Source organism: Salmo salar, chromosome 18, assembly GCF_965601325.2.
Source record: "Salmo salar chromosome 18, fSalSal1, whole genome shotgun sequence".
In the NCBI taxonomy this organism is placed as follows: Eukaryota; Metazoa; Chordata; class Actinopteri; order Salmoniformes; family Salmonidae; genus Salmo; species Salmo salar.
Window position 1 is genome coordinate 95,418,661 of NC_138308.1, and position 17,456 is coordinate 95,436,116.

The 17,456-nt window shown below is 44.9% G+C and overlaps 1 protein-coding gene across 1 annotated transcript in view; it reads right to left on the reverse strand.

Moving 5' to 3' along the window:
• Nucleotides 1-17,456, reverse strand: part of LOC145861706 (dysferlin-like) — a 182,712-nt gene that overhangs the window by 30,258 nt on the left and 134,998 nt on the right. The window contains 2 exon segments of the mRNA XM_082964598.1: nucleotides 1-7; nucleotides 5,479-5,535. The exon segment at nucleotides 1-7 is cut by the window's left edge and continues 92 nt beyond it. Of these exon segments, the coding sequence (XP_082820724.1) occupies nucleotides 1-7; nucleotides 5,479-5,535 (64 nt within the window).

Genomic DNA, 17,456 nt, shown 5'->3' on the forward strand with positions numbered 1-17,456 from the left:
CCTCCTCCTGATAGGGGACACACAGAGGTCAAAGGTTAGGGTAAAGATCAATGGGTTTGGGTAAGAAGAGGTCAGCCATGAAGTTCAACTAAAGTCATGTATTTTTGTAACATGATTAAATAATGTGTCGTGTCATTTCTTTAAGTCGTCAACATAGCCCCCGGCCAAAAAATATACAATATACATTTTACAGGACTGTGCTTTTTTTTTTTATGAGATTGTTTGAAGCAAAGGGTTTCTCTTGAGCGTTACACCCAGCTAAACTTACCCACTGGAACAGCTGAGGGCAGCAGAGAAAAAGGCAAAGCAAGGGATCGAGAGATGTTTTTAGATTAAAAATGTTTTTTTAAAAAGAGACATATGAAGAAAGATTAAGTCATACCAAAGTCCAACAGGTTCAAAGATGTGTTCACATTGTCAACGTTCAGTGGTCTACAGGACTCTAGGTAGTTCATGTTGTAATGTGGATAAATATGGAGTCGACCACATGAGAATTGTATGACAGTTTGGAATACAGACACTGGTCTGCATGTCTTCGACATTTTGTGCAGTAATCATCTTAGTTAGAGTTTATTTATATTTTAAAAAATAAACCACGAGGGAAATGACTGACATGAAGTGACTCTAGAGTTTTGAATACAGACTCTGGTCTGTGTGTTTTGTCAAGAGGACGTTTTCTCACAGTCTGGTTGACGACGTAGTCCAAGTCTCTGACGTACAGAGAACAAGGACTACAAAGACCAGACACTCTCAAGGGACAGATCAGCTTAAAACTACCCCTCACTCTCTCAAACATGTATGGCCGCACACACACACACACACACACACACACACACACACACACACACCACCGTCATGTCACTCCACACTCCGCCTGTCTCCACCCTGCGACCTTCAACCCTCACAGGAACAGAAGGTTCAAACACTCTCATGACGCAATACACACCTTTCCTTTTGTGTGTGTGTGTGTGTGTGTGTGTGTGTGTGTGTGTGTGTGTGTGTGTGTGTGTGTGTGTGTGTGTGTGTGTGTGTGTGTGTGTGTGTGTATGTGTGTTTCTGTGTGTGGGTGTGTGTAGAACAAAGGTCTCTCTCATGCCACAGGATGTGTGAGTGAATGAGTGACATGTAGGATAACTTTTCTCCCTACTAAGACATGGGACGGCTGGCACGCGCACGCACACACACACACACATTTCCATTCCTCAGAAGTGTGAGTTTAAGTGCCCCGCGCGTGTCTGTGGTGCCAGGGACTGGTGAGCCGCAACGCTAGGGTGTGTGTGTGTGTGTGTGTGTGTGTGTGTGTGTGTGTGCGTGTGTGTGTGCGTGCGTGCGCGGCGCCAGGACTGGCATGGTTCTGGATCTGGAGGCAATCAGCAATGAAAAAAACATGCAGGCGGCATGGTTTTTAGGGCAGACGTGTGTGTGTGTGTGTGTGTGTGTGTGTGTGTGTGTGTGTGTGTGTGTGTGTGTGTGTGTGTGTGTGTGTGTGTGTATTGGGCGGTGATGTGACCTTCAGTGTGATGTAGAACTGATGAGATGGGCTACAATGCAGTCCACACATACAATTAGTTGGTGATAGATTGATTTGTGTTGTAACAGTGGTTTTACAGAGACTTGTCTACTTCTTATGCCCAGTCACGGGTGTGTGTGTGTGTGTGTGTGTGTGTGTGTGTGTGTGTGTGTGTGTGTGTGTGTGTGTGTGTGTGTGTGTCTCACCCGACCACAAGGCGCTACAGAGGGTAGTGAGTACAGCCCAGTACGTCACTGGGGCCGAGCTCCCTGCCATCCAGGACCTCTATAGCAGTAAGGTTCCAAGATATGGGCAAATAATATAATTGTGATTTTTTTTTATACCAAATATTGCAAATTTACTTACGATGTACACTGAACATAAATATAAACTCAACATACAACAATTTCAAAGATTTTTCGGAGTTACAGTTCATATAAGGAAATCAGCCAATTTCAATAAATCAATTAGGCCCTAATCTATGGATTTCACATGATTGGGCAGGGGTGCAAGGGAACCAGGCCCAGCCAATCAGAATTTGTTTTTTATCCACAAAAGGGCTTTATCTTGAGAGATGTGGAGGGTCAACACCTAGTTGCTGCTAATTAAGAGCGGCTGGCCCAGTGCTCCAGCTGTATTGAGAGATGTGGAGGGTCAACACCTAGTTGCTGCTAATTAAGAGCGGCTGGCCCAGTGCTCCAGCTGTATTGAGAGATGTGGAGGGTCAACACCTAGTTGCTGCTAATTAAGAGCGTCTGGCCCAGTGCTCCAGCTGTATTGAGAGATGTGGAGGGTCAACACCTAGTTGCTGCTAATTAAGAGCGGCTGGCCCAGTGCTCCAGCTGTATTGAGAGATGTGGAGGGTCAACACCTAGTTGCTGCTAATTAAGAGCGTCTGGCCCAGTGCTCCAGCTGTATTGAGAGATGTGGAGGGTCAACACCTAGTTTGGCGCTCCCTATTGGATTTCTAGAAAAACATTCCTTTATCTGATCTTCCCTGTTTTTGTTTTAGCTCCACCATTTTGGTTTGCTTCCTGTCTTTAAGTTTGGTGTGGGTTTTTCTTTTGTTTACCTCTAGAGCTCACAGTGGGTCTCTTTTAGGTCCCAATTGTTGTTGCTAGGCAACGTTCAGTGGACACCCCCCCCCCATGAGAGTTATCACCCTCATCAGAACCCCTTTCTAAAACACCACCTGTTTCATTTCAGTTGCTTTCAGTGACTCTGTGTTAGCTCCTCCCCTTTCTGTTTGAGAGACATTATTTGGTTTTCTTGCCGGGGAACGTAACAGTATCGTTTTGCATGACAGGGTAGGAACCGAAGTGTTGGTCAGCGTTTCCCGTGGAACCCTTATTGCATTTGAATGTTACATTCATGGTGATTGCACACAATATATCTCAGTATTTGTTTTTATTTTATACAGTCATTATTGCTAATCTTTATCAAGGCTGTCAATAATTATGGAGCTGACTAACTGAGATTTACCCCCCCCCCCCCCCAAAAAAAATAAAAAAAATAATAAGTGACAAGAAAAGATGGGGGAAGGAAGGAAAGAAAGTTGTATTTAGTTCTACAAGTATTGGAGTCTTGCTTCACTGAGAAGGGGATCCAGAACTTTGACCAACATTCCTCCTCACCCTAAACCACACACTGGTGCAGAGTTCACTCTCCTTAAGATGTAACAGTTTTAGGATATCATGTTTAAAGGCCTGGGTAAGATGGAAAACCCATCTAGCTGGAAGTGAATGGAGAATATCTGAGGAGAGACAGAGAGTCTGGATTAAAGGCCTGGGTAAAAACCCATCTAGCTGGTAGTGAAGGGAGAATATCTGAGGAGATACAGAGAGTCAGGATTAAGTTGTTCCCTATACAGTGATCTCAGGCCAGTTTTGTGATGTTAATTCGAATTTGAAGTAAAGGCAAAATAATTGAATTCAGTGAAGTTAAATTAAATTCAAATCCCTCTTCTATTCCATATAGAATGTACCGTCTAAACAAATATACATCTATAAAACATTAAACATGTCGTTATATACGTATTGTTGAAGAACAATTATTTTTTTCAAACTCTTAAAATTAATGATCAAGGATAACAAAACCTGTATGCAAATATTCTAAGTTATTATATTTTTATGAATCGCTTACATTTTGTTCAATATGAGGAAAATACTACATTTGACAGAATGCATTAGTTTAACCCTCAGGTTGACCTTGAGGCCTTTAAAAAGAAGTCAAACAAAATTAAATGGAAATACAATGGTGTATTCTAAGTACTAAAAAGGTTAAAATAATATATGAACATTGTTTCCAGAGAAAAGTGATGTGTTCTTTAGTATCTGAAAGTGTGACCTGTCAGATTCAATTAAACTCTCTGGAATTTCCTTGAATTGCACTGAATTAAATTGAAATTCTACATCTTGTGAGGTGTGGGTAATTCAATTCAAATTGCAGCTCATGACTTGAATAGGAGTCAATTCCAAAATTGTGAATTGAGGCCAACCCTGCTGGATACTGATCCAAGGTCAGTTTTAAGGGAGTTGTCCCTACCTCTTTCAATGGTTTAGGGGGAGTGTAAACTAATCCTAGTCCCCCATCCACATCAATGGGGCTGCAGTGGAGCAGGTCGAGAGTTCCTCGGTGTTGCCACAACACTCAGGAATAAACATTGTCCACACACACCCACACTTTTGTGAAGAGGGCACGGCAATGCCTCTTCCACCTCAGGAGGCTGAACAGATTTGACACCATTGAGAGAATCTTGACTGGCTGCATCACCGCTTGCTATGGCAACTGTAGCAAAGTGTGGCTACTTTGAAGAATCTCAATGTATAAAATGTATTTGTTTAAGACATTTTTTGGTTACTACACGATTCCATATGTGTTATTTCATAGTTTTGATATTCTACAATGTAGAAAACAGTTTTAAAAAAATAAAGAAAAACCCTTGAATGAGTAGGTGTTGTAAAACTTTTGACTGTTACTGTTCATACCCTGACACCCCAACAAACACACTCACATACAGTTACACTGACAGTGACCTAAGGCAGTTTCTGTTCATATGAAATACTACGCAACTTGTTGCCATTGTGAACACGCCGTTAACAAGTTGTTTCATACCTTCAATGTGAAAGGAGGATTTCAGAGGTTGAAAACATGCATTAGTTGTCAATAAGAATCACGTGATCAGAAAACAGCCAGAGTGAAGATCTTTTCATTACGACACACAAGAACCATACTGATTCTGTCTGAACAGGAACACAAGACGGAGATAAGGGATTCATTGAGAGAGAGGAACGGGTTCTGAGAAAAGATGAGAGGGAGAAAGGAGAGAAGAAGAGAGGGATAGAGAGGGGTAGAGAAAAGAAGAGAGGGGTAGAGAAGGATGGAGAGAAGAAGAGAGGGGTAGAGAGGGATAGAGAGGGGTAGAGAGAAGAAGAGAGGGGTAGAGAGGGATAGAGAGGGGTAGAGAGGGATAGAGAGAATAAGAGAGGGATAGAGAGGGATAGAGAGGGGTAGAGAGGGGTGGAGAGGGATGGTGAGAGGGGTAGGGAAGGGTAGAGAGGGATGGAGAGGGGTAGAGAGGGATGGAGAAGGGTGAGAGGGGTAGAGAAGGGTAGAGAGGGATAGAGAGGGGTAGAGAGGGATAGAGAGGGGTAGAGAGGGATGGAGAGGGGTAGAGAGGGGTAGAGAGGGGTGAGAGGGGTAGAGAGGGATAGAGAGGGGTAGAGAGGGATAGAGAGGGGTAGAGAGGGGTAGAGAGGGATGGAGAGGGATAGATAGAGGGGTAGAGAGGGATGGAGAGGGGTAGAGAGGGGTAGAGAGGGATAGAGAGGGATAGAGAGGGGTAGAGAGGGATAGAGAGGGATGGAGAGGGATAGATAGAGGGGTAGAGAGGGATGGAGAGGGGTAGAGAGGGATAGAGAGGGATGGAGAGGGATGGATAGGGATGGATAGAAGAATCTCATACGTACATGTTGGCTGGAGGAGCCAGAGATGTTAATAATTGCAGAACTGGTTCCGTCTGTAAACTACAACAAGAACCACGACCACAACCACAAACACAAACTAATGTTAGCACTAAGCAGGTTAGGGTTAGACCACAGCATTCCCCTTCGATGACAAGTAAAACAGAATTGATCAAAGTTAGCTTGCACTGTATACAGTATTTTTACAAGGCAAATGAATCTATAGTATTCACATACATTTAGACCACACAAACACACACACGTTAGAATAGCATGCCATTCAATTGGATGATCACAGTCAGTCAGTCTTCCAAGAGAACACCCCAAAACGCGTCTACAATAAATACAGGATCTATACATTTTTCGTGATCGGACAGACAAAGAAATGTATTGTGTAAACATTGATAACGTTGAGAGAGAGATCGCTGGGTGTTCCTTGAGATACATCATGACCGCAGCAGACAGAGAAACATAACCACGATTAAAATATGACAGCAGCACATTCATTGGTTTTAGCATGAAAAGTGTTTACATGATGCAGTTGTGAAGATGAGAACCCTGGGAATGAAATCAGGGCATTGATAGTTTTGTTGTCCAGCGCATTTGGGTGTAATGGAATTATGACAGAAAAGGAGACCTGGATTAGTGTTGTTGTTGGTTTCTTGCAAACAAAACACACAAAGAGTCAAATGACCAGTAAAATGACACCCTCAGGCGACCCTCACGCCCTCACGCCCTCACTCCCTCACGCCCTCACTCCCTCACACCCTCACTCCCTCACACCCTCACTCCCCTACGCCCTCACACCCCTCACACCCTCACTCCCTCACTCCCTCACACCCCTACGCCCTCACACCCTCACTCCCTCACACCCCTACGCCCTCACACCCTCACTCCCTCACACCCCTACGCCCTCACACCCTCACGCCCTCACGCCCTCACACCCCCACACCCTCACGCCCTCAGGCGACCCTCACGCCCTCACACCCCTACACCCTCATGCCCTCACGCCCTCACGCCCTCAGGCGACCCTCACGCCCTCACACCCCTACGCCCCCACACCCTCATGCCCTCACGCCCTCACACCCCCACACCCTCACGCCCTCAGGCGACCCTCACGCCCTCACACCCCTACACCCTCATGCCCTCACGCCCTCACGCCCTCAGGCGACCCTCACGCCCTCACACCCCTACGCCCCCACACCCTCATGCCCTCACACCCTCACGCCCTCACACCCTCATGCCCTCACGCCCTCACACCCTCATGCCCTCACGCCCTCACTCCCTCACGCCCTCACACCCTCAACAACCACTCGAAACAACCCTATCCCCCTCCCAGGTTGCCTTAATATACTCCACCATCCATTCTCCCTACTCTCCATTAGTCTGTAAGACCCTTTGCTCATGGTGACTACACTGGAAAACCACTGCCAGTGTAGTATGAGAGACTCCACCCACTGTAGAGAGACTCCACCCACTGTAGAGAGACTCCACCCACTGTAAAGAGACTCCACCCACTGTAAAGTGATTCCACCCACTGTAGAGAGAATCCACCCACTGTAGAGAGACTCCACCCACTGTAAAGAGACTCCACCCACTGTAAAGTGATTCCACCCACTGTAGAGAGAATCCACCCACTGTAGAGAGACTCCACCCACTGTAAAGAGACTCCACCCACTGTAAAGAGACTCCACCCACTGTAAAGTGATTCCACCCACTGTAGAGAGACTCCACCCACTGTAGAGAGACTCCACCCACTGTAGAGAGACTCCACCCACTGTAAAGAGACTCCACCCACTGTAAAGAGACTCCACCCACTGTAAAGTGATTCCACCCACTGTAGAGAGACTCCACCCACTGTAAAGAGACTCCACCCACTGTAAAGAGACTCCACCCACTGTAGAGAGACTCCACCCACTGTAGAGCAACTCCACCCACTGTCGAGAGACTCCACCCACTGTCGAGAGACTCCACCCACTGCCGAGAGACTCCACCCACTGCCGAGAGACTCCACCCACTGTAAAGAGACTCCACCCACTGTAAAGAGACTCCACCCACTGTAGAGAGACTCCACCCACTGTAAAGAGACTCCACCCACTATCTAAGGCCAACAAGGATAAGAGACAATTAGTGTTCCCCCCTTCGCAGAAACACCCGCACAAGGCCTCGAGTTTTTCGGCGGCATCGACGCCCCCTGTAAGTGGCCATTGTGCCCTTTGGGCTGAATATAATTATAATTCCCTTCTCCCGGCTTCCAATCGTTGTGCTCCGATACATCTCTCACTCACATGGCTCTCTCAGATATCTACATTCTTATTAGCCAACGCACGTCACATGATCGGGTCCTTCTCACAGGCATCTCAGCTAAGAAGTAGGCTACAAGTGAAGACAGACACATCGGGGACTCTCCCTCTTATCGAATTCCCGAGCCGCACATTGAAGATGTCAGAAGAACTGTCCACATTTACTTTCCGTCAGCCGACAAGATGAGTAACGATCTGCAAATGGCTGATGCAACAGATCAGAACATTTAGCTTATCATGTTGATAAACTATTAGGCTATTTTTTCACCTTATAAGTGCAGCAGTGTACACATGGCAGTAGGCGCAAATGTTTCAAAATGCAATAAAAAAAAATACAATCTCAAAAAAATGCACTGCAAATGGAAATGGTTTCATATGATGAAAATGAGATGTTGAAAGACGGAAGATCTACAGATGCAACAACTAGCATGGGTTGTTAGTACGGGTTGTTAATATGGGTTGCTAGTATGGGTTGTTAGTATGGGTTGTTAATATGGGTTGTTAGTATGGGTTGTTAGTATGGGTTGTTAGTATGGATTGTTAGTATGGGTTGTTAATATGGGTTGTTAATATGGGTTCTTAGTATGGGTTGTTGGTATGGGTTGTTAATATGGGTTGTTAGTACGGGTTGTTAATATGGGTTGTTAATACGGGTTGTTAGTATGGGTTGTTAATACGGGTTGTTAGTATGGGTTGTTAATACGGGTTGTTAGTGTGGGTTGTTAATACGGGTTGTTGACATGGTTTGTTAATACGGGTTGTTAACATGGTTTGTTAATACGGGTTGTTAACATGGGTTGTTAACATGGGTTGTCAATGTTTCTCGAATGTCACATTTCTAAGTTGTTCTACACATCAAATTTCAAAGTGTATAAGGTTAAGTTTAGGAATTAAGTCAGAATTTTTAAGGTTAGGGTTAAGTTTAGGCATTAAGTCAGAATTTTTAAGGTTAGGGTTAAGTTTAGGAATTAAGTCCGAATTTTTAAGGTTAGGGTTAAGTTTAGGCATTAAGTCAGAATTTTTAAGGTTAGGGTTAAGTTTAAGCATTAAGTCAGACTTTTTAAGGTTAGGGTTAAGTTTAGGAATTAAGTCAGAATGGTTAACGTTAGGGTTAAGGTTTGGGATAGGCTCATAACAAAAATATCAAAAACAACTTCCTATCGCTGGATTCGAAATTGGAACCTTTGGAATCAGAGGCAGATGCTTACTAGAAGGTAACAACGCTCACCGTCGCCCCTAGTGGCCAGGTTCCACGTGACCTCCAGACATCCTCAGACATGGACGGACGTTGAATACTGACGTGTATCAAGGTTGACCTGGGCTGGATGTTGCAGTGAGCAACAGACATTCGCTTTTCTCTCCTACCAGAATTTACTGTGACTCAAGTACAGAATCAAGCCTTCAGTGATAACGATCCTACATCATATTTGTCAAACATGACTGGCGTTTATAATTATACAATACTGTGGATGTGTCAGGCCTGGAATTTCGTTATTTTAGGGGCAAGGCCATTTGGCCTTCAAGAGGTGCCTAATCTGCTAGGGCACCAAGGCCATCTGCTAGGGCACCAAGACCATCTGCTAGGTCACCAAGGCCATCTGCTAGGGCACCAAGGCCATCTGCTAGGGCACCAAGGCCATCTGCTAGGTCACCAAGGCCATCTGGTAGGGCACCAAGGCCATCTGCTAGGTCACCAAGACCATCTGGTAGGGCACCAAGGCCATCTGCTAGGTCACCAAGGCCATCTGCTAGGGCACCAAGACCATCTGCTAGGGCACCAAGACCATCTGCTAGGTCACCAAGGCCATCTGCTAGGGCACCAAGGCCATCTGCTAGGGCACCAAGGCCATCTGCTAGGGCACCAAGGCCATCTGGTAGGTCACCAAGGCCATCTGCTAGGGCACCAAGGCCATCTGCTAGGTCACCAAGGCCATCTGCTAGGGCACCAAGACCATCTGCTAGGTCACCAAGGCCATCTGCTAGGGCACCAAGGCCATCTGCTAGGGCACCAAGGCCATCTGCTAGGGCACCAAGGCCATCTGCCAGGTCACCAAGACCATCTGCTAGGGCACCAAGACCATCTGCTAGGGCACCAAGACCATCTGCTACGTCACCAAGACCATCTGCTACGTCACCAAGGCCATCTGCTAGGGCACTAAGGCCATCTGCTACGTCACCAAGACCATCTGCTACGTCACCAAGGCCATCTGCTACGTCACCAAGGCCATCTGCTACGTCACCAAGGCCATCTGCTAGGGCACTAAGGCCATCTGCTAGGGCACTAAGGCCATCTGCTACGTCACCAAGGCCATCTGCTACGTCACCAAGGCCATCTGCTACATCACCAAGGCCATCTGCTAGGGCACCAAGGCCATCTGCCAGGGCACCAAGGCCATCTGCTAGGGCCTATGGTTTTAACTACAGCCTGTCATGTCCAGACACATGCTAACATGAGGGAAGTGCCTGAACATTTTGCCAAACTTTAATGAGACTTTTAATTACATACAGTATATATATGTTAAATGCATTATATTCTCCTACATTAATTTCACATTTCCACAAACTTCAAAGTGTTTCATTTCAAATAGTATCAAGAATCAGCATATCCTTTCTTCAGGCCCTGAGCTACAGGCAGTTAGATTTGGGTCATTTTAGGTGGAAATTGGGAAAAAAGGGGTGGATCCTTTTCCCAAACCCTGAAACCTAATCCAAACCCAACCCGAAAATCTAACCTTAACCTATCTCCTAACCCTGTCTCCTAACCTTATCTCCTAACCTTATCTCCTATCCCTAATCCTAACCCTATTTCCTAACCCTATCACCTAATCCTATCTCCTAACCCTATCACCTAATCCTATCTCCTAACCCTATCTCCTAACCCTATCTCCTAACCCTAAACTTAACCCTGTCTCCTAACCATATCGCCTAACCCCATCTCCTAATACTATCACCTAATCCTATCTCTTACCCTAAACCTAACCCTAAACCTAACCCTATCTCCTAACCTTAAACCTATCTCCTAACCCTAAACCTAACCTTATCTCCCAACCCTATCTCCCAACCCTATCTCCTAACCCTATCTCCCAACCCTATCTCCCAACCCTATCTCCTAACCCTATCTCCTAACCCTAAACCCCTTAGAAATAGCATTTGACATTGTGAGGACTCATGTCTCCAGTTGGTCAAATGTTTGTTTACTATTCCTATGGGACTTCTGGTCCCCTCTGGTATACTTAAACACGCCCACACACACACACACACAGTCCAGCTTAGAACTTATTTTCCAAACAGTAGCAGTGGGACAGGATCACATGTTCCTGCTTTCCCTGCTTCCTGTACTCCCAGGGGTGTGTGTGTATGTTAGTCAGTGTGTGTGTGTGTGTGTGTGTGTTGTGTGTTGTGTGTGTGTGTGTGTGTATGTTAGTCAGTGTGTGTGTGTTGTGTGTTGTGTGTGTGTGTGTGTGTATGTTAGTCAGTGTGTGTGTGTGTGTGTGTGTGTGTGTGTGTGTGTGTGTGTGTGTGGGTGTGTATGTTAGTCAGTGTGTGTGTGTGTGTGTGTGTATGTTAGTCAGTGTGTGTGTGTGTGTGTGTGTGTGTGTGTGTGTGTGTGTGTGTGTGTGTGTTTGTATGTATATAAAATACTATCCTATGCATCATTTCTAGGGCTCTTTTTTTTTTTGTTAAATTTTTTTATCAATGTTGGTAGAACTGAGCATTGGAACGATGCATCATACAAAAACACACACAGATGTAAAAAAAAAATAATAATAATAATAATATTTAAAAGTATTTTGGGTCCCACAACCCCAAAGCCAGAGTTTGATGACAGCGCATTTTTGTCCTATTAAAACGGTCCCTTGGTGAGAAACCCTATGGCACCATGGCTCTTAGTTTAGACAAGTCTGCACATACACACTCGTCTCCTCGGGTCTCGATGTGGTCGCAGGCCTCTCATTTGTGTGAACCCCAAACGATGCATTCTACCAAGCTATTGGGGAAAGTATTCAGACCTCTTGACTTTTTCCACATTTTGTTACGTTACAGCCTTATTCTAAAATGGATTAAATAACAAAATGTCCTCATTAATCTACACACAATTACTCTATAATGACAAAGCAAAAACAGTTTTTTTGTAATTTTTTTTTGCAAATGTATAAATTTTTTTAAACAGAAATACATTATTTACTTAAGTATTCAGACCCTTTGCTATGAGACTCGAAATTGAGCTCATGTGCATCTTGTTTCCATTGATCATCCTTGATGTTTCTAGAACTTGATTGGAGTCCACCTGCGGTAAATTCAATTGATTGGACATGATTTGGAAAGGCACACACCTGCCTATATAAGGTCCCACAGTTGACAGTGAATGTCTTATTAAAAACCAAGCCATGAGGTCGAGGGAATTGCCGTAGAGCTCCGAGACAGGATTATGTCGAGGCACAGATCTGGGGAAGGGTCCCAAACCATTCTGCAGCATTGAAGGTCCCCAAGAACACAGTGGCTTCCATCATTCTTAAATGGAAGAAGTTTAGAACCACCAAGACTCTTCCTAGAGTTGGCCGCCCAGCCAAACTGAGCAATCGGGGGAGAAGGGCCTTGGTCAGGGAGGTGACCAAGAACCCAACGGTCACTCTGACAGAGCTCTAGAGTTCCTCTGTGGAGATGGGAGAACCTTCCAGAAGGACAACCATACCATAACCAACCAGACAGATGCCACTCCTCAATAAAATGCACATGACAGCCCACTTGGAGTTTGCCAAAAGGCACCTAAAGGACTCTCAGACCATGAGAAACACGATTCTCTGGTCTGATGAAACCAAGATTGAACTCTTTGGCCTGAATGCCAAGCATCACGTCTGGAGGAAACCTGGCACCATCCCTACGGTGAAGCATGGTGGTGGCAGCATCATTCTGTGGGGATGTTTTTCAGCGGCAGGGACTGGGAGACTAGTCAGGATCGGGGGAAAGATGAACGGAACAAAGTACATAGAGATCCTTGATGAAAACCTGCTCCAGAGCACTCAGGACCTCAGACTGGGGCGAAGGTTCACCTTCCAACAGGACAACGACCCTAAGCACACAGCCAAGACAATGAAGGAGTGGCTTCAGTCTCTAAACGTCCTTGAGTGGCCCAGCCAGAGCCCGGACTTGAACCCGATCTAACATCTCTGGAGAGACCTGAAAATAGCTGTGCAGCGACGCTCCCCATCCAACCTGACAGAGCTTGAGAGGATTTGCAGAGAAGAAATGGAGAAACTCCCCAAATACAGGTGTGCCAAGCTTGTAGCGTCATACCCAAGAAGACTTGAGGATGGAATCGCTGCCAAAGGTGCTTCCACAAAGTACTGAGTAAAGGGTGATATTTCAGTTGTTTCTTTTTAATACATTTGCACAAATGTTTACCCATTTTAGAATAAGGCAAAAACAATTTTTAAAAAAAGGTGGAAAAAGTCAAGGAGTCTGAATACTTTCTGAATGCCCTGTATTTGGAACTGTTTTAAGAAGGTCCTACCAAGGATCGTTAGTCTTATATGGGGAGAAAGCTTAAAGTATTGTTAATCTAACTGCACTGTCCAATTAACAGTAGCTATGACAGTGAAATAATACCATGCTATTGTTTGAGGAGAGTAACCAACAACAACAAAACATTTATCACGGCAACTGGTAAATAATGTACCTTCAGTAATTCAGTAATAGTGCAAATGATTTGTCATCTGTTAACTGTTTGAAACTGAGAGACTGTTGTTGTGTTAACTAACCGTTAGAAACTGAGAGACTGTTGTTGTGTTAACTAACCATTAGAAACTGAGAGACTGTTGAGTTAACTAACCATTAGAAACTGAGAGACTGTTGTTGTGTTAACTAACCATTAGAAACTGAGAGACTGTTGAGTTAACTAACCATTAGAAACTGAGAGACTGTTGTTGTGTTAACTAACCATTAGAAACTGAGAGACTGTTGTTGTGTTAACTAACCATTAGAAACTGAGAGACTGTTGTTGTGTTAACTAACCATTAGAAACTGAGAGACTGTTGTTGTGTTAACTAACCATTAGAAACTGAGAGACTGTTGTTGTGTTAACTAACCATTAGAAACTGAGAGACTGTTGTTGTGTTAACTAACCATTAGAAACTGAGAGACTGTTGTTGTGTTAACTAACAGTTAGAAACTGAGAGACTGTTGTTGTGTTAACTAACCATTAGAAACTGAGAGACTGTTGTTGTGTTAACTAACCATTAGAAACTGAGAGACTGTTGTTGTGTTAACTAACCATTAGAAACTGAGAGACTGTTGTTGTGTTAACTAACCATTAGAAACTGAGAGACTGTTGTTGTGTTAACTAACAGTTAGAAACTGAGAGACTGTTGTTGTGTTAACTAACCATTAGAAACTGAGAGACTGTTGTTGTGTTAACTAACCGTTAGAAACTGAGAGACTGTTGTTGTGTTAACTAACCGTTAGAAACTGAGAGACTGTTGAGTTAACTAACCATTAGAAACTGAGAGACTGTTGTTGTGTTAACTAACCATTAGAAACTGAGAGACTGTTGTTGTGTTAACTAACCATTAGAAACTGAGAGACTGTTGTTGTGTTAACTAACCATTAGAAACTGAGAGACTGTTGTTGTGTTAACTAACCATTAGAAACTGAGAGACTGTTGTTGTGTTAACTAACCGTTAGAAACTGAGAGACTGTTGTTGTGTTAACTAACAGTTAGAAACTGAGAGACTGTTGTTGTGTTAACTAACCATTAGAAACTGAGAGACTGTTGTTGTGTTAACTAACCATTAGAAACTGAGAGACTGTTGTTGTGTTAACTAACCATTAGAAACTGAGAGACTGTTGTTGTGTTAACTAACAGTTAGAAACTGAGAGACTGTTGTTGTGTTAACTAACCGTTAGAAACTGAGAGACTGTTGTTGTGTTAACTAACAGTTAGAAACTGAGAGACTGTTGTTGTGTTAACTAACCATTAGAAACTGAGAGACTGTTGTTGTGTTAACTAACCATTAGAAACTGAGAGACTGTTGAGTTAACTAACCATTAGAAACTGAGAGACTACAGGGTAAAGGTTATGATAATGTCTAGTCTTACTCCTATGTTCTTGAAACCCGATCCTACGTGAACCCGACAAAAATGTTGTTGAAACCTTCACTCTCCTGCTCTGTCCTTCGTCAGTGAAATAAACCTCAAAACCTGCCAGCGTCTTAGATTGTCTCGATGTCTGTGTGTAGATTAGTTTGAAGGAAAACGTGACTAGGCTAGAGGAAAATAAATGTGTAAGCGCCATTTTTGTGTGTGTGTGTGTGTGTGTGTGTGTGTGTGTGTGTGTGTGTGTGTGTGTGTACAAACAGGAGCGTAACTAAACACGCTCCAACAATGATGATGCAGCCCACGTTTCTGCAGATGGTGGTCATTGTTGAAACCGCAAGACTCGAGGTTGTCTCCACTCGTTTAAAACTCTCTTCCCTTTCTCTCTCCTTCTCTCTCCCCTCTCTCCCTTTCTCTCTCCTTCTCTCTTCCCTCTCCCTCTCTCTCTTTCTCTCCCCTCTCTCTCCCTCTCTTCATCCTTTCTTTCTTCTCTTTATCCAATGATTTAAACACACAGAGACAGGAGGGTAACAACTGGAACATGGAAACCATTTTCCAATCTCCTTAATCCCTCCCAAATCTCTTATTTTATTCTCCAAAATCTCTCCTTTTCTTTCCTCTTCTGACATTCCCTATATTGTTTAGTATTTTAGTAGGTCTTCACGCTGGGGAATTGACGATATCTCTGTTCTGTTACCCTCTGTTCTGACTTTCCATCCAATGAGCTGGTCGTTTTTCAGAGAACAAGAGTCCATGTTCACTTCCAGGTCTGCCAAATGTACTGTTTCTAGCCACTAGAATATCCCAGCTGTCTGGTCACTAAGTTAAGGGTGAAATACCAGAGGAGGGTCTATGTACCACTTACTAGTGTCCTCATCACACAGGCAAATCTGTGACCTTTTGTGCTGATCTCCGCTTCAGGGCCATGACCTCTGACACCACGGCAACGGTACCTTTCTGTTCTGCAGGCCTTACCATGGCAACGGTACCTTTCTGTTCTGCAGGCCTTACCATGGCAACGGTACCTTTCTGTTCTGCAGGCCTTACCATGGCAACAGTACCTTTCTGTTCTGCAGGCATTACCATGGCAACGGTACCTTTCTGTTCTGCAGGCATTACCATGGCAACAGTACCTTTCTGTGCTGCAGGCCTTACCATGGCAACGGTACCTTTCTGTTCTGCAGGCCTTACCATGGCAACGGTACCTTTCTGTGCTGCAGGCCTTACCATGGCAACGGTACCTTTCTGTTCTGCAGGCCTTACCATGGCAACGGTACCTTTCTGTTCTGCTGGCCTTACCATGGCAACGGTACCTTTCTGTTCTGCTGGCCTTACCATGGCAACGGTACCTTTCTGTTCTGCAGGCCTTACCATGGCAACGGTCCCTTTCTGTGCTGCAGGCCTTACCATGGCAACAGTAGCTCTCTGTGCTGCAGGCCTTACCATGGCAACAGTACCTTTCTGTTCTGTATGCCTTACCATGGCAACAGTACCTTTCTGTTCTGCACGCCTTACCATGGCAACAGTACCTTTCTGTGCTGCAGGCCTTACCATGGCAACGGTACCTTTCTGTTCTGCAGGCCTTACCATGGCAACGGTACTTTCCGGCTACCCGGATAAAGCACTAAATAAACTTCAGTTAGTGCTAAATACGGCTGCTAGAATCCTGACTAGAACCAAAAAATTTGATCATATTACTCCAGTGCTAGCCTCCCTACACTGGCTTCCTGTTAAGGCAAGGGCTGATTTCAAGGTTTTACTGCTAACCTACAAAGCATTACATGGGCTTGCTCCTACCTATCTTTCCGATTTGGTCCTGCCGTACATACCTACACGTACGCTACGGTCACAAGACGCAGGCCTCCTAATTGTCCCTAGAATTTCTAAGCAAACGGCTGGAGGTAGGGCTTTCTCCTATAGAGCTCCATTTTTATGGAATGGTCTGCCTACCAATGTGAGAGACGCAGACTCAGTCTCAACCTTTAAGTCTTTACTGAAGACTTATCTCTTCAGTAGGTCCTATGATTAAGTATAGTCTGGCCCAGGAGTGTGAAGGTGAACGGAAAGGCTGGAGCAACGAACCGCCCTTGCTGTCTCTGCCTTGCCGGTTCCCCTCTTTCCACTGGGATTCTCTGCCTCTAACCCTTTTACAGGGGCTGAGTCACTGGCCTACTGGTGTTCTTCCATGCCGTCCATGGGAGGGGTGCGTCACTTGAGTGGGTTGAGTCACTGACGTGGTCTTCCTGTCTGGGTTGGCGCCCCCCCCTTGGGTTGTGCCATGGCGGAGATCGTTGTGGGCTATACTCGGCCTTGTCTTAGGACGGTAAGTTGGTGGTTGGAGACATCCCTCTAGTGGTGTGGGGGCTGTGCTTTGGCAAAGTGGGTGGGGTTATATCCTGCCTGTTTGGCCCTGTCCGGGGTATCATCGGATGGGGCCACAGTGTCTTCTGATCCCTCCTGTCTCAGCCTCCAGTATTTATGCTGCAGTAGTTTATGTGTCGGGGGGCTAGGGTCAGTCTGTTACATCTGGAGTATTTCTCTTGTCTTATCCGGTGTCCTGTGTGTATTTAAATATGCACTCTCTAATTC